The 18,778-nt window shown below is 35.8% G+C and overlaps 1 protein-coding gene across 1 annotated transcript in view; it reads left to right on the top strand.

The window, feature by feature from the left end:
* The window catches only part of LRRCC1 (leucine rich repeat and coiled-coil centrosomal protein 1), a 35,121-nt gene extending 24,837 nt beyond the window's left edge, over positions 1-10,284 (top strand). Inside the window, exons 14-19 of the mRNA XM_007461734.1 lie at positions 595-769; positions 1,631-1,794; positions 4,413-4,621; positions 4,714-4,851; positions 7,575-7,710; positions 9,571-10,284. Of these exons, the coding sequence (XP_007461796.1) occupies positions 595-769; positions 1,631-1,794; positions 4,413-4,621; positions 4,714-4,851; positions 7,575-7,710; positions 9,571-9,693 (945 nt within the window). The 3' untranslated portion in view covers positions 9,694-10,284. The remainder of the gene's footprint in view (positions 1-594; positions 770-1,630; positions 1,795-4,412; positions 4,622-4,713; positions 4,852-7,574; positions 7,711-9,570) is intronic.
* The last annotated feature ends 8,494 nt before the right edge of the window (positions 10,285-18,778 follow it).

The raw sequence follows: 18,778 nt of genomic DNA, 5'->3' as shown, positions 1-18,778 counted from the left end.
GTGATTGCACAGATTGTATTGCTTACACTAAAACAGTATTTAAGTAAAATAAGTGAATTAATTTTAAGAAGCATACTAAGTAAATGTACCAGTTTTACAGTGATACAGGTGGTTGAAGTTTGGGAAGTACATGAATTGTTGATATATTAATTTTGTGGTAGTGGTTGTTTTTACGTATACCTAACTATAATAATTTTTTAATTACTTTATTTCTGTTTTCTCAATTTTAAATATTAGTGGTATTTTGCCCAAAAGGACTCACTTTCTATAAGTAACCTTTAGACTATTGATATAAATATTCAATATTTGGTGAGAAATTTTGAGTATTACATGTGTAGTTGCTCTTTTAAGATATTAAATAAAATTCAGAGCATTTAAAGGAGTAGGCTCTTAAAATTTGACTTTTTATTTCATGACCTACATTTATCTTTAGTTAATAAAATTTAAACATTTTCTGATATAAAATTTAGGAACATTTACTTTGTATTTGCTTAAATAGCATTTTTTCTCATAAAATGCAAAAAGAAAATAAAGAAGCACTTAAATATAATAATTACTTTGCATTTTTTTTCAATGTGTTTTGGTGGTATACAGAATCAAATCAACACACTTGAAATTTTAAGTGAAGATGACAAGCAGAAGAGTATTCAAATAGAACTTCTCAGGCATGAAAAAATGCAGCTTATTTCCGAACTAGCAGCCAAGGAATCGCTAATTTATGGTTTAAGGACAGAAAGAAAAGTATGGGGACATGAGTTGGCACAACAAGGTAAAATTCTCAATTTTCAAAGGGAAAAAAATAGCCCATTCTGCTAATCCAACAAATCTGGGTATTAGAAAAGGAAGGGCTTAACTCTGCCTAGACATACCAAGAAAGAAGGTGACACTATATATGAAAGTAGTAGTCATTTGCCAGTCAAACAGGAATGAAATTATACCTGGGAATTAGGAAATAGTTTATTACACCTGTTATGAAGTTATAGCTCTGATTTTTTTGCTGTTGGTTTTCTTCCCCACTATAATTTGGTTACGTTTCTGAACAGGTATACATTTCTTTCTTATCTAGTGATTTTAAATTATTTGTACATAAGCAGCATTCATTTTTTTTTAGCTAAAAATGTTGGTAACATTTATGTTGTTATATGTGGAGACATGTGAAATCGTTTATGAATGAAAACCACTTTAAGTTCAGATAAACTTACCCTCAGTCTCATTCCCTTTCCAGTCACCATAAGGCAAGAGATATACACCATTTTAAGGCATTCTTAGAGACTTCACAAATTATGAATAGTAGGTGTTGGCCTAAATGGAACATTGTTCATTTGTCCATTCCATATAGAAATCTATAATATGATCTTGTTTGGACAGCATAACATGACCCATTAAATATTTCATGTCTCAGTTACTTGTTCATGATTTGTGGTTTTAGGTTCTCAAATAGCCACAGTTGTTTAGAAGGCCTTTTTGTTCTTTTCCCCTTTCCTCTTCATACTGTGCTATTATATATTTTGTTTCTTTATTCAGCTTTTCTTTTTATTTACTGTATTATACATTGTAAAGTTAGATGTTCATAAAATATAAATTCTCCAAGGTCTTTTTAAGTTTTTTACTGATGATGTTTGTTTCTTAGGATCTTCTCTAGCCCAAAATCATGGGAAACTAGAGGCTCAAATTGAAAGTTTGTGTAGGGAGAATGAATCTCTGCGAAAGGCAAGTGAACGTGATAATGACACATTAAGAATTAAGTGCAAAATCATAGAAGACCAAACTGAAACCATTGGAAAATTAAAAGAAGTAAGTTTGACATTTTATTATAGGAAAAGAACATGTGGAAAGTTTGAAAAATCTGTGGATCATAGTATAATAATAAATATTTGTCTCAGTGCATCCCAGCTGTTATGGAATTTAAGACATATTATCATGTTATTTCTTTTATGTTTGCCTCTTTGCTTTTAAAAGTTATATATGACATTTATTTATTAACTTGAAATTACTTTTACCTCAAAATTTTATGGAAAATGTTATGTCCCTTTGAAATAATTGGAAGTAGTGTCCATAAAGGGTTAGGAACCACAAAAACAAATATTTTATTTAAACTTTTCATTGTTTAGTATCTTCCAATATTGCTAATTCACGTTTCGAAGTTATGACAGAACCTACTATCCTATGTTTTAAGGTATCTGAATAGAAAGAATGTAAAAGATTCATGCTTGTTCCCAAGGGAAACAGTTTTTACCCTCTTCTTCAATATGGCCTATCTTAAGAGAGAATACTAACAGGATCACTTGTTTCAAAGTATCTTACATGAAAATTTCCAGAGAAATATTCTGAAAGTTAGCTTGAACAGTGAATCAAATTTGAACTCCAAAATTTTCTTCTAGAGATTATCTTTAAGGTATAAAAATAGCTGAGAAAGGCTTTTTAAGAAACTTGTAAGTGGGATTATCACCCATAAAGTTAGGAACTCATTCTTTAGAGTAATTATAACTACCTAAGATTTGATTTTTTTTTCTCTTAGTCATTTTTAAGAAACTCCTTGAGAACTTAACTTCGTCAAGTACAGAAAATAAAGAAACATATTTATTACCATGTTGCTATATCTGTATCTAGATTTAGGCTGTGAATGATTTAACTGTATAACCCTAAACAATTATACTGGTTTTTTGGTTTTGCATGAAACCAGAATTTCAATTATATCTGTCATACATGCCAAGCTACACTGAAAATTATTTAATTTTTTTAGCAGTGAGCATTTTTTCTTGTTTTAAAAATCTATACTTGGTATTTAATATTTGTGGTTGACATAACTGCTTCCACAGTAAGACTACTGCTTATTAATCTCTGAGCAGAGTTTTGGGAAGAAATGACTAGAAATGAATAAATAGTGGAGCCAAAAAACAGATGACTTTTAGTTTTAGATTTTTGGTTAAAAAAAAAAAGTTTTCAGATTTTCAACTCATCATTTTTCTTTTCACAACTTAGTACATTTACTTTAAAGAACACTATCAGTCTCAAAGATATGAGCATTAATGGTACATTCCATCTAATCACAGAACATACAGAGATAGCTAGGCATAATTTCTTTTAGCAGTAAATTCATCATAGCTAATAACTTAAAGGGATAATGACCTAATCTGCAAAATTTGGAGTTCAATGTTTTCAATTAAGTAGATCCTGTAGTTAGATTCTTACTATGGAAGTCAGAAACAAATCTTTTGAGATTTGGTTTCCTCCTGTGTATTATTTTGGTACTTTTAAGTATGGATCACAAAATTCTCTGATGCTACAATGTTATTCTTTTTATTAATGGGGTTTTTAATAAGAATCTTCTATAGCTTTTGTGGATTCCTAATATAATATGCGTCAAGACTGCTCTCCTCTAAGTACTTACTTAAGTATTACTCTTAAGTACGAGAGTTGTGAGGAGAAAATAAACAATTCATGCCTTTTATGCAAATATTGGTCAAGACTAGAAGACTACCTGATATCTTTGCTTAGAATTTTTAGATATATAACACACTGAGGAATTGAACCACATGTTTTAAAATACTGATGAATTCATGCCTAAATTGGCCTTGTTCACTATTTGTTTGTTTGCCTCCATCTTCTTCCCAAAAGGGAAAAAAAGGCAAGGTGGGGCAGGGGAAACAGGGTAAGAACAAAAACTGCCAATTTCATCTTTTCTCACTTTCAGAGACTGATATCAGTAGTTGGTGTTATAGCAGGGCTGTTCCAGCCGTCCAGGCATACCCCTTAAAGCAAACATGTTCATTGAAGTAAATAACCCATATAAGGCCTAATACCTGCAAACACTTAACAGTGCCTAAGGCGGTCTTGGGCTTTCATTATCCTCTGATTTGTAATATGCAAATAGAGGATAAAGTAAGACTCACAGTACAGAAGATATAATAAAAGGAAGTTTTGGGGGATGTAGAGCCTATTTTCATGTGACATTGTAATAGTGATGAAATCATACTTTAAAGTATTTGCTCATCCTAATGCAGAAGACGCTTGTTAGCATAGTAGAAATAGCATTTTAATTTGTATCATACATGCACAGTGAACATAAGTCTTTGCTGTATTCCATGTTAATTGAAATTTTCATTGTACAGTTTTCCTTCTACTCCCTCTGTGTGGTTGGTAGTTACTAACAATGAAATTAAAAAGTGTAAATAGTGCATCTTTCTTAGTGGCAGTTAAAACATAGTAGTAGTGCTATTCCTTATTGATTGTGATTTTTAAAATGTTCTATAAATCTTTTCTAAAACATTCTTTGAATGTTCAATTTATTTTTTAATCTATAGTTTTTATAATAATTTTAAACCATATTGAATTAATTAGGAAATGAGACATTCAAGATTAATAAAAATAATTATTTTTTTAAATAATGGTTTTTTTCTGTAAAAATGAAGTGTTTACAGGAAAGAGAGGAACAAATCAAAATATTACACGAAAAGATCACTGAAATACAAAAATGTACCCAAGAACAACTTGATGAAAAATCTTCACAACTGGATGAAATAATTGAGAAACTAGAAAGATACAATGAAAGAAAAGAAAAACTAAAACAGCAGTTGAAAGTAAAGGAATTAGAACTTGAAGAAATTAGAAAAGCTTACAGGTATTATACGAATTTCCTGTTGAGAAATAACATGTGGCTTAATAATTTCATATAACCAATTTTATTTTTTATATTATTTCTTCTCATATTAGTACACTTAATCAGAAGTGGCATGATAAAGGAGAGCTTCTGTGTCATCTTGAAATGCAAGTAAAAGAAGTGAAAGAAAACTTTGAAAACAAAGAAAGGAAACTTAAAGCAGAAAGAGACAAAAGTATTGAACTGCAAAAGTAAGGATTAAGTCCTAAAGTATGTGGGATATCTTTAAACATAAAACTGAATTGGGATGGGTGGGTTGTGTAGAATGGCGGGAGAATGGGGGTGAGGAGAGTAAAAACATGCTGGACATAGGTATTTGCCAAGTACTTTATTTCCATTCTATCTATAAAATGATTATAATAGTTCCTACCTTAATGTTTGATGTGAGATTTAAACTTTATATATGTGTGTATTTATGTATATATATATGGTTTTTATGGGTTATTTAGCATTTAAATAGTGCCTGACACATAGTAATTGCTGTATAAATATTTCATTTTTATTACTATGATTATTGTTTTCAAACTCTGTTTGAATGAAAGCAGCAAGTGATATTTTTGGCTGTTGTATGTGGAGTTTAGAGGAGGAAATCACTGACTACCAGGGACAGTGAGCTCCTGAAGAAGCTAAAACATATTTAGGTAGCAGTTGGCCTGCACCAGCTGAGGATAAGAGTTGATTTTAAAGAAGGGGAAGAAAATGTATACATATATGCCATTGTTTTATGGATTTTATAAAATACTCTAGAGGAAATGAGGGTTTTACCTTGTAAGCTGTATAACTAGACTTGTTAAAATTTACAAAGTTGACCGCCTTAAAAATTAGGTAGCATGGTTTAGTGACCAGTGCTCATGTCAAGATACAGAATGGCATAGATAACGTGGCATATAGGTAGCCCAAAAATCTCATATAGAGAGAGGTAGGTTCCCATTATATCAAGTCTAATAGAACCTGGAAATTTGATTTCTCATATTTTAATTCTTTGAAAAGGTGTTATTTTACTCCCCCGAAAGTTTTGATTGATAATACAGTCATTTGTTTATTTGCTAATGGACCCTGTTCCACTTTGCTTTACAACCAAGCACTAATACAGAGACCTTGACTTGGAACCTATTGCAGTTTTCTTTCCTGCTGGTCACAGCTTTGCAATTTGGAGTCCTTTTGATCCTAAAAGAAACAATCATTTCGGGCTTCCCTGGTGGCGCAGTGGTTGAGAGTCCGCCTGTCAATGCAGGGGAAGCAGGTTCATGCCCCGGTCCTGGAGTATCCCACGTGCCGCGGAGCGGCTGGGCCCGTGAGCCATGGCCACTGAGCCTGCGCGTCCGGAGCCTGTGCTCCGCAATGGGAGAGGCCACAACAGTGAGAGGCCCAAGTACCGCAAAAAAAAAAAAAGAAACAATCATTTCATATAACTAGCAGTTCCTAAACTTAATAAAAATCATAAAGCCTGACAATTTTTAGAATCTCTTATATTGCATTGTTTTTCATGTCTTTAAGAGCAAAACAATAAAGGCCTGATTTCATACATTAATGCTTTTATGACTAAGATTGATAATATGATTTTTAATTTAACGGAATTTTAATAAAATAAGTAAATTATTGATCATAAGAATAGATTTTATTTGCATAGTTTCTTATAATATATAAATTGATTTTTTTCTTATATCTTATTTTGAACCCAGCAATAATTTTGTGAGGTTGGCTGAACAGGCAGGACTATTGTGTTTTATAGTTGACAAACTTTAAACACAGAGTTTGTGACTCACCCTTAGTCACATAGCTACCAACTGTTGCAACTGGGAATAAAAAAAAAAGACTTTTGATTCATGGTCCTGATGCTGAAAACTCGTCCTCTGTACACTGGTGCCGAATCAAGTCTCATAGACAGAGTTTCGGGTGAAATAGAGAAGAATGGCTTTATTGCTTTGCTGGGCAAAGGGGGACACAACAGGCTTGTGCCTCAAAAAACTGTGTCCCAGCCTGGGAAGTGAGGAGTTTTATAGCAGTGGTTCAAGGGCGGAGCAGCTAATAAGGATCAGGGTGTGTGCAGTGCCTGCACTCCTTTAATCTGGCCTCAGGTGGTCTCCTGATGAGCTTCTCTGGTTCCTTTAATCTGGTGTCAGGTGGTCTTCTCCCTACTCTCTGCATCCCCTCCCTTCCCTCATTAGCAACTGTTTGAATCTGCCCTTTGGAACTCAGGGAAGGTCATGGAGGCTGGAGTCTATTCCCTGCAAACAAGAAATGGGGACACAGAACGGCTTCTATGCCCAGGAGCCCCACAGGGTCCTGCTTGGTTTCAGTCCCAGTGTTCAATCCACTATTACAATGGGCTATGCCAAAACCAGGAAGTTTGTTCATTATGGACTTAACGTTTTTAATAAAATTATTCATACTTAATATAAAGGAATGGGTATTTGGCCTATAAGAAACTTTTAGCACTAAAATTTTGTGAATACTGTTTATAATTTATTAACATAGGGTTTTATCCATTAAGCATTAACATAGGGAAGTCAGACATATATGCTTACAAACTTAAACCTTACTATAGTATATATACCTCAAATTATTATCACACTGCTAATACATGGAGGAAAAAAAGATTGATAGTAGCATCTATGAAGGTGCTTATAAACCATATTCTTAGACTCAAAATAAATGAGAACCAATGTACTCTAACTTTCAGAGGGTAATAGTGTAACAAACTTCCATTGATGTTACCTTACTCTATTCTGTTACTAAGATTCTGTTGGATGGTGAACTACTTATATCTTTAGTTACCTAAGATAGCCCTTTGCTATTTAATGGAGTTATGCTTCCATTAAAATATGAATGTAAGAGCTTCCATCTAAAAAGACAAAAAACAGCCTAATTTTTATATGTACCAGTAGATATGTGGGTTTGTTTTGTTTTTAAGGGATGCAATAGAAATGCTTCATAGTATGGATGATGCCTTTAAAAAACACGTTGATGCAATTGTTGAAGCTCATCGAGCTGAAATAATACAGCTAGCAAGTGAAAAGCAGAAATGTATTGATTCTGCAAATTTAAAGGTACTGTAAGTAAAATTCACTTTGCTAATCAGTATTAAATTGTTATAGCTAAGTAAATTGGATCTTTGACAATGATAAAAGAGAAAAGGAAGTATGATTTAATAACCAAATAGATAGGAAGAAAATTGCCAGTACAATCATGAAGCCAGACCAAAATGTCGGTAATACTTAGATTAGGTGTAGAATATAATTTTAATGAAACCAAGGTTATAAGTTTGATTCTGATGTGTACCTGCTCCATGAACTCTGGATAAAAATTTCTGTATCCCTAGCCAATTTCAGCTGGAAGCCACTTTGGTTACACATAGGCAAGATGAGAATGTGAATGTATTAGATACAATCCATCACTACCTAGGACAAGTTCTCAAGGAGTATTTTATTATCAATTAGGGTTCAAAACTATCAAGTTTCTCATTTTAATATCATTGACAAAGGAATGGGTTAGGATGATAATAAATCAGAGGCAAACATCAAAATTACCCGCAGAGCTTTTTAATAATACATATGCATGTGCTTCCCCCTCAGACTTCCATTCACTAAGACTGGGATCAGACCCAGGTATTTTTCTCAACAGGTGCTTCCGATATGACCCCTCTGTTAAGATCCACTAGATGAGCAGATAGTTATGAATTTCCATTTTTCCCTGATTTTGAAGTAATAATAAGAAACAGATATCTTTAAGACTGGAGATTCAGAAATCAGCAACTGGAAAAGGAAAAGAGTTAATAGAAAAGGAAAGTAATACTTCATATATTATAATCAAGGTTGTATAATTAAATGCCATTACCATCAGGAGTCTATGTAACCAGAAAGGGGGATTTAGGTCTTTGGAAATAATCACAATGAATAAGGAAATATAACTTGTTCAAAATTTAGTTCTTTTATTTCATTTCCAGTTAGCAGATGTTTCAGATATTTTATTTAACATCTACCGATTGTTGAACAAGAGTACATTAGGTATTACTAAATAAAGTATAAAATTAGGCCTTTAGCTAAAAGGAAAATACTGTGTTTGATTATGGACATCTTGCCAATATGATGTAATATCAAAGGGAGGTTTTTGTTAGATAATAGAAAAATTTCACCAAAGCTTAAATGTGGTAATCATGAAAAAAAATTGTAAGGCATCACATAGAGGTGATCATTTAAATTAGGAAAAATGTTTTCAAAGGGAAAAAAATTAGGAAGTCTGTATTAGAGATTAGGAAGAGAGAAGTAAACAGAAAGGGATGATGATATTGGTAGTACTCTCAGGAATGTTGGATGATAGGAGAGAGAGTTTCAAGCAGAAATTAATAGTATCAAATACATTGAATCCTAGGAGAATGTAGGTTAACAATAAAATCATAAGATGATCTCTCAAAAAGATGGTAATTTATAACCAGCACCAGCAATTTTAGAAATGCAGTGTTTAAATTAAAGAGTTTCTTTGGAAATGGAGGTTGTTTCAGTTTTTAAAGTCTATAAGGGTAAGTCAAATTCATGATTCAGCATTCATAATCAGCACAGGACAGTGGAAAGATTAAGTCAGAAAACTGGGTATCATCCAAATATGCTCCTGAGAAGCTACAGAACTTGAACAAGTTTTCTAAATTATAAAAGAGTTAAAATAAATTACCATGTGTTCATCACAAGAACCTATGAGAAATAAATGGATAATACACATGTAAGTACTTTGTATACAGTATAACATTTTCCCTATTACTATTTGAACAAGTTAACATTTTATTAACCTCTGTGCTTTAAATGGGCATCACAAAATACAAAATGTATAAGAATAAATTTTTCACTTTTTTGCATTTTTTAAAATACATTTTCATTAAGAAATGTAAATGTTATAAAATTTATATGTTGATTTAGGTTCATCAAGTTGAAGAAGAAATGCGTGGACTTCTGGAAGAAACATGCAAGAACAAAAAAGCAATGGAAATAAAAATTAAGCAACTTGCTTTTGCTCTAAATCAAATTCAGCAAGAAATGTGATGGTTCTGAGAATGGATTGAATTGAAATGAACCAGCAGACCTATTGTAAAAATGATTAAATATTGTGATAGTAGTAACTTCTATGACTTTGAAATGTCTTTTTCTACACATTTCATTCTGATTATATTTTAAAAGACTTGATCAAGTATTTATTAATTGTATATGTAGGGTTTTTATAATAAATTGTTGACAATTATGTGTATTAGAAAAACCTACCAAAATAACTAAACTTAAAACACTTTTTCTTGTTTCTGTGCTGTACATTGTTTGGTAATTACACATTTGCCTACAAATATGTTAATGAAAATTAAGATTAGTATTTTGACTGTATGAGGGAAAGTATTTTAATATTGTTGTTAACCTTACTGTGTTGATGAAGAACTAATTATATTTATTGGTTGTCCTTTAGTTGACATAGCGCCATTCTTTTGAAAGGCTCATAAATGTAGCTAAAAAATATTTTAAATCTGTATAAGGGATGTGGTATTTTTAAGAATGCATATGTATGTATCTCCACATCACTCATAATGACCCCTTTTTATATAATGCATATGACTTTTTCATTAAAGATTACATTTAAGGTTTTATAAACATTGTCTCAAGAGGAACACTACTGTTCCACTGTCATTCTCTCATTTTTCCTTTTTAGTTACTATTTATGAAGAGAATTCTTATTTTGTAACTGGAAACAGTTTTCTTCCATTTCATATCAGTTCACTTATTACTATTTCACTTTTGTCATCTCTTATGTTCCTCTGTATTCAGAACAAAGATCTAAATACTATTCTCCTTACTATTTCTGAAAGAATATAATACCTAATTCTTAACTAATAGCCAGTGAACTAAGTTTTGAAAATTAAATGGAATCAGAAAAAATGTAAAGAGAGGGCCCCATTTTGTTATAGGCAAGATTTATACTGAAATCCGTGGGACATCAAGCATGTCAATATATGTAATGGGAGTCTGTGGAGGAGGGGAGGACATAAGAAATACTGGGGAAAATAATAGCTGAAAACTTCCTAAATTTGATGAAAAAGATTAACCTACAGATTCAAGAACTTCAGTAAAATCCAGGATAAGCACAAAGAACCACACCTAGACACTTAACAGTCAAAATGTTGGGAAAATCTTGAAAGCAGTGAGAAAATATGATTTATTTCATATAAAGAAACAATATAACTAACAGTTGACTTCTCATCAGAAATAATGGAGGCCAGAAGGCAGTGAAAGACATATTTTAGGTACAGGAAGAAAAGGAACAGTAAATCAAGAATTCTACATCCAGGGCTTCCCTGGTGGTGCAGTGGTTGAGTCCGCCTGCCGATGCAGGGGACGCGGGTTCGTGCCCCAGTCCAGGAAGATCCCACGTGCCACAGAGCGGCTGGGCCGCTGAGCCATGGCCGCTGGGCCTGCGTGTCCAGAGCCTGTGTTCCTCAACGGGAGAGGCCACAACAGTGAGAGGCCCACGTACTGCAAAAAAAAAAATTCTACATCCAACAAAATTATCCCTCAGAATAAATGCAAAACAAATGAGACTGGAAGCAGTGGGCTGACAGAGTACTCAAAAAAAATTAGCTAAGAATCTTATATCCCACAAAACTATCTTTTAAACATGAAACCAAAATAAAGTCATTCCCAGGTAACTGAGAAAATGTGTTCCTACCAGACCCACCTTACAGCAAAGGCCAAAGGAAGTTCTTAAGGCTTCAGATCCTTTCAGAAGGTGACCCTAGAGAGTAATTTGAATACACATGAGAAGAAAAAAACACCAGTAAAGGTAATTATAAAAGAATATAAATACATATTTCTTTTCCTTTCATCCCTTAGCTGATTAAAAAAGCAAATATATAAAACAAGGTGTATAATTGTATTATTGGGAGTAAAACATAAAATGTAATATTTCTCAATATCAGCACAAAGGTGGGTGAAAGCAAAGCTGTACGGAAGCAGGGAAATAACAGGAGACAGTAACTTGAAATCATAGGAACAAGTGACACCAATAATAAATATGAAAATGTAACTATATATATTTGCTCTCCTTAGACTTTAAGTTATATAAAACAACTGTAAAAACATAGGTGCAATTATAAAATAGATGTAACATATATAACAGAAAGCACAAAAAGGAAGAGAATAGAGCTATATAGAAGACTATATTTCATTGAAACTGGGTTAGTATAAATCTGTTGTATATTCTGATAAGGTATGTATAAGCCCTTGTGAAGCCATTAAGGAAGTAACTCAAAATAAGTAACTAAAAAATAGAGGGAATTAAAATGTTATACTAGAAAATACTTGTGTAATACAAAAGAAGCAGAAGTAGAGCAATAAAGTATAAAGCAATTATTAAATGCAATAAAAAAGACAAGATACTTAGAAAAAAATGGCAGAAATAAGTTCAACTCATGTATAATTCAACTACATCAATAACTAAAGTGTGACTGGATTAAATAATCCAAAAGACAAAAATAGACAAGAAAACAAGATCCAACTGTGTGTTGCCTACAAGACACTTTCAAATATGCAAATAGGTTGAAAGTAAAAGGACAGAAAAAGATATGTAAATAGCAACCATAAGATGGAGTGGCTATACTAATATCAGACAAAATAGACTTTAAAACAAAAGTGTACTAGTAGGAAAGATGATAAAATATCAATTTATCAGGAATGTATAATAATTATTAACATGGATGTACCTACTGGCATATTCCCAAAATTCATGAAGCAAAACTGACAGGCTTGAAGGGAAAAAAAGATAATTCAACAGTAACAGAAAATTCAATACTTCACTTTCAATAATGGATAGAACAATGAGGCATAAGATCAACAAGAGAACAGAAGACTTCAACGACACGGTAAACCAACTAGGCCTAACAGACATCTGCAGGACACTTTCAACAACAGCAGAATCTTTACATTCTTCTGAAGTGCACATGGAACATTCTGCAGTATAGATTAGATGGAAGGTCAGAAAGCAAGCCTCAATGGGTTTAGAAGTATTGAAATCACACAAAATATGCTCTGTGACCACAGCAAACTGAAATTAGGAAGGAATAACAACTTTGGGGAATTTACAATTATGTGGAAATTAAACAGTCTCCTAAATAAGTACTGGATCAAAGAATAAATCACAAGGGAAATTAGAAAAATTCTTTTTTTTAAATTTTATTTATTTATGTTTTTAACATCTTTATTGGGGTATAATTGCCTTACAATGGTGTGTTAGTTTCTGCTTTATAACAAAGTGAATCAGTTATACATATACATATGTTCCCATATCTCTTCCCTCTGTGTATCCCTCGCTCCCACCCTCCCTATCCCACCCCTCCAGGTGGTCACAAAGCCCTGAGCCGGTATCCCTGTGCCATGCGGCTGCTTCCCACTGGCTATCTACCTTACGTTTGTTAGTATATATAGGTCCATGTCTCTTTCTCGCCCTATCACAGCTCACCCTTCCCCCTCCCCATATCCTCAAGTCCGTTCTCCAGTAGGTCTGTGTCTTTATTCCTGTCTTACCTCTAGGTTCTTCATAACATTTTTTTTCTTAAATTCCATTTATATGTGTTAGCATATATGTCTTTCTCTTTCTGACATACTTCACTCTGTATGACAGATTCTAGGTCTATCCACCTCATTACAAATAGCTCAATTTCGTTTCTTTTTATGGCTGAGTAATATTCCATTGTATATATGTGCCACATCTTTATCCATCATCCGACGATGGACTCTTAGGTTGTTTCCATCTCCGGGCTATTGTAAATAGAGCTGCAATGAACATTTTGGTACATGACTCTTTCTGAATTCTGGTTTCCTCAGGGTATATGCCTAGTAGTGGGATTGCTGGGTCATATGGTAGTTCTATTTGTAGTTTTTTAAGGAACCTCCATACTGTTCTCCATAGTGGCTGAACCAATTCACATTCCCACCAGCAGTGCAAGAGTGTTCCCTTTTCTCCACACCCTCTCCAGCATTTACTGTTTCTAGATTTTTTGATGATGGCCATTCTGACTGGTGTGAGATGATATCTCATTGTAGTTTTGATTTGCATTTCTCTAATGATTAATGATGTTGAGCATTCTTTCATGTGTTTGTTGGCAGTCTGTATATCTTCTTTGGAGAAATGTCGATTTAGGTCTTCTGCCTATTTTTGGATTGGGTTGTTTATTTTTTAGTTATTGAGCTGCATGAGCTGCTTGTAAATTTTGGAGATTAATCCTTCATCAGTTTCTTCATTTGCAAATATTTTCTCCCATTCTGAGGGTTGTCTTTTGGGTTTATGGTTGGTTTCCTTTGCTGTGCAAAAGCTTTGAAGTTTCATTAGGTCCCATTTGTTTATTTTTGTTTTTATCTCCATTACTCTAGGAGATGGGTCAAGAAGGATCTTGCTGTGATTTATGTCATAGAGTGTTCTGCCTATGTTTTCCTCTAAGAGTTTGATAGTTTCTGGCCTTACATTTAGGTCTTTAATCCATTTTGAGCTTATTTTTGTGTATGGTGTTAGGGAGTGATCTAATCTCATACTTTTACATGTACCTGTCCAATTTTCCCAGCACCACTTATTGAAGAGGCTGTCCTTTCTCCACTGTATATTCCTGCCACCTTTATCAAAGATAAGGTGACCATATGTGCATGGGTTTATCTCTGGGCTTTCTATCCTATTCCATTGATCTATCTTTCTGTTTTTGTGCCAGTACCATACTGTCTTGATTACTGTAGCTTTGTAGTATAGTCTGAAGTCAGGCAGCCTGATTCCTCCAGCTCCATTTTTTGTTCTCAAGATTGCTTTGGCTATTCGGGGTCTTTTGTGTTTCCATACAAATTGTGAAATTTTTTGTTCTAGTTCTGTGAAAAATGCCAGTGGTAGTTTGATAGGGATTGCATTGAATCTATAGATTGCTTTGGGAAGTAGAGTCATTTTCACAATGTTGATTCTTCCAATCCAAGAACATGGTATATCTCTCCATCTGTTTGTATCATCTTTAATTTCTTTCATCAGTGTCTTATAATTTTCTGCATACAGGTCTTTTGTCTCCTTAGGTAGGTTTATTCCTAGATATTTTATTCTTTTTGTTGCAATGGTAAATGGGAGTGTTTTCTTGATTTCACTTTCAGATTTTTCATCGTTAGTATATAGGAATGCCAGAGATTTCTGTGCATTAATTTTGTATCCTGCTACTTTACCAAATTCATTGATTAGCTCTAGTAGTTTTCTGGTAGCATCTTTAGGATTCTCTATGTATAGTATCATGTCATCTGCAAACAGTGACAGCTTTACTTCTTCTTTTCCGATTTGGATTCCTTTTATTTCCTTTTCTTCTCTGATTGCTGTGGCTAAAACTTCCAAAACTATGTTGAATAAGAGTGGTGAGAGTGGGCAACCTTGTCTTGTTCCTGACCTTAGTGGAAATGCTTTCAGTTTTTCACCATTGAGGATGATGTTGGCTGTGGGCTTGTCATATATGGCCTTTATTATGTTGAGAAAAGTTCCCTCTATGCCTACTTTCTGCAGGGTTTTTATCATAAATGGGTGTTGAATTTTGTCAAAAGCTTTCTCTGCATCTATTGAGATGATCATATGGTTTTTCTCCTTCAATTTGTTAATATGGTTTATCACATTGATTTTTTGGCATATATTGAAGAATCCTTGCAAATCTGGAATAAACCCCACTTGATCATGGTGTATGATCCTTTTAATGTGCTGTTGGATTCTGTTTGCTAGTATTTTGTTGAGGGTTTTTGCTAGAAAAATTCTTTGAGGTGAATGGAAATGAAAGGAATGTACCAAAATTTATGAGATGTAACTAAAGTAGTTGTCAGAAGGAAATTTTTATCTGCAAGCAACTACATTAAAAAAGAAGAAAAACCTGAAATTAATATCCTAACCTTCCTCCTATAAATGCTGGGAAAAGTGGAGCAAACTAAAGCCAAAGCAGACAGATTGAAGGAAATAAAAATTAGAGCAGAAATTAATGAAAATAGAAAAACAATACAATCAGTGCACCTAAAATTTTGACTTTGAAAAATCTACAAAATAAACCTTGAGCTAAATTAATTCAGGATAAAAGGGCTCAAATTACTAAAATCAGGAATGAGCACAAGAAAATGATATTAATAAGGGTGGGAGGAAACTCTGGAAGTTGTTGAATATGTTTATGGCCTTAATGATGGTGATAGTTTCATGAGTTTATACTTACTCCCACTCATCAAATTGTACAGACTATGTACCGCTTTTGCATGTCAATCATACCTTAATATAGTGGTTTAAAATAAAAAGAAAGAACTCCATAGGCAATAGAATCAAAAAGAATAAAATTCTTAGGTATAAATTTCACAAAAGAAGTGCAAATCTCATACTCTGAAAACTACAAAACATGGTTGAAAGGAAACAAAGAAGACAATATTCATGGATTGGAAGACTTAAGGTGGTAATTCTCCCCAAATTCATCTACAGATTAAATGCAATCCCTACCAAAATCTCGGCTAGCTTACTTGCATAAATTGACAACATGGTCTCTAAAATTCATACAGAAATTCAAGGGACCTAGACTATCAATCTTGAAAAAGTTGGAAAATCACACTTCTTAATTTAAAGTCTTACTAGAAAGGTACAGAGGGACAGCAGCCAAGATGGCAGAGTAAAAGGACCCTAAGCTCACCTCCTCTCAGGAGCACACAAAAATAACAAATATCTGCAGAACAACCATCATTTAAAAAGACTGAAACCTACCAGGAAATATCATTTAAAAAGACTGAAACCTACCAGAAAATATCCTCTATAGCTAAAGACATAAAGAAGGAACCACAATGAGACTGGTAGGAGGGGCAGACTCATAATATAATCAAATCTCATCCCCCCTGCGTGGGTGATCCACAAACTGGATAATAATTATATTACAGAGGTTCTCCCACAGGAATGAGAGTTCTGAGCCCCAGCCTGGAGTTCCAGCACTGTGAAGAGGAGTTCCCAGAGCATTCAGTTTTGAAGGCCAGCGGGGCTTAATTGCAGGAGCTCCACAGGATTGGGGGAAATAGAGACTTCACTCCTACAGGGCACACACAAAATCTCATGCATACCAGGACCAAGGGCAAAAGCAGTAATTTGATAGGTGCCTGGGCCAGACCTACCTACCGGTCTTGAAGCATCTCCTGGAGAGGTGGGGGGCAGCTGTTGCCCACCATGGGGACATAGACACTGATGGCAGAGATATGGGGGAGTGTTCATCTATATGAACTCTCACTGGAGGGAGACATCTTGCTTGGGTCATTAGCACCAAGACCTGGCCCCACTCAACAACCTGTAGGCTCTAGTGCTGGAATGCCTCAGGCCAAACAACAAACTGAGTGGGACACAGCCCCACGCATCAGCAGACAGGCTCCTAAAGACTTGCTGAGCCCATAGACACCTCTAGACACGCCCCTAGACATGGCCCTGCCCACCAGACGACCAAGACCAACTCCAGCCCCTTGGGGGCAGGCATCAGCCCCTCCTGCTTAGAAGCCTGCACAAGTCTCTAGACGAGACCAGCCTCAACCACCAGGGGGCAGACACCAGAAGCAAGAAAACTAAAGTCCTACAGGCTGCAGACAGAGTCCACAAATGCAGGCCAGACACTATCCTGGGACTAGCTGGTCCCTAGCCATTGGGTGACAAGAGGGGAGTACACTGCTTGGATGCATAGGACATCTACAGAGGGCCACTTCTCCAAGGTTGAGAAACATAAAAGGACTGCACTCTTAAAGGGCATGCACAAAATCTCACACACTCTGGGACCCAGTGCAAAAGGAGTGGTTTGAAAAGAGCCTGGGTGAGACCTAACCTGCTTATCTTAGAGAGTTTACTAGAAAGGCAGGAGGCACCTGAGCTCGCCCTAGAGACATAGGCACTGGGGCAGCCATTTGAGGGAGCTCATTCTACCACGTGGACACTGGTGCTGGCAAGCGCCAACTTGGAATCTTCCCTCTAGCTCATAAGCCTCAGGACCCAGCCCTGCCCTCACGCACCAGTCTATAGTCACCAACACTGGGACAACTCAGTAAGCAGGGACAAAGCCCCCTGCACACACACACCAGCACAGAAGCTGCCTTAAGACTCACTGAGCCCACAGCCTCCCCTGGACATGATCCTGCCACCAGAGGGCCAAGGAACTTGTCCCCACACACCAGTGTGCAGGCCTAGACCTGGGACCCCAGGGCCCTGCAACCAGAGACACTAGTATCCAGATCCATGCACCAGTGGGCAGGCACCAACCCCAGAATCCCTGGCCTCACTCACCAATGAGCCTGCTCTAGCCTTGGGATCAGTCTCACAGACCAGAGGGCAGACACCAGCCCCAGGACAACTGCAGCCCCACAGCCTGTGGACCCAGTCCACACACCAACAGTCCAGCCCCAGCCCTGGGACTGGCTGGACCCTGGCCCTGCCCACCCGCAGGCCAACACAAGCTTCAGAACACCCCAGATGCCACAACCAGTGGTGTCAGGAACAGTCCCATCCAATAACAGCTCTGGGACATCCTGGGCCCTGGAGGCAGAACTCAGGACATCACTCTGCCTATGGGTAGGTCATCACTAGCTCTAGGACATGGCTTCACCCACCACTGGGCAGGAACCAACCCTGAGATCTCCTGGAAGCTGACAGCCCATCAGTGAGCGAGTACTATCCGTCTGGGGTTCCACCACCAGCTACCTCATGACACAGCCTCAAAAACCAATGGTCAGCAGCCTCCAAACAAGGCAGGGCCTGGCAACCAACTGGACCAGGGACCAGCCAAGCCTACCAGACTTCCCACAGTAGTCAGCCCACCGCCACAGAAGGACCCAAGCAGCCCACATAGGGGGCACCCCTAGTGCATATAGCTCTTGTGACAAGAGTGGAGTGCACTGCTGGGACACATAGCTACATCTCCTATAAAAGGCTACTGTTGCAAGGCTGGAAAATGTAACCAACCTACCAAATACATAGAAATAAAACCAGCAATTAGGCAAAATAAAGTGACAGAGGAACACGTTCCAAAAGAAGGAACAAGATAAAACCCCAGAAAAAGAAGTAAGTGAAATAGAGATAGGCAATCTACTTGGGAAAGAG

This window comes from Lipotes vexillifer, unplaced genomic scaffold (genome assembly GCF_000442215.2).
Source record: "Lipotes vexillifer unplaced genomic scaffold, Lipotes_vexillifer_v1.1 scaffold163, whole genome shotgun sequence".
NCBI classification, from domain to species: domain Eukaryota; kingdom Metazoa; phylum Chordata; class Mammalia; order Artiodactyla; family Lipotidae; genus Lipotes; species Lipotes vexillifer.
This window is presented reverse-complemented; position numbering and strand designations above follow the sequence as displayed.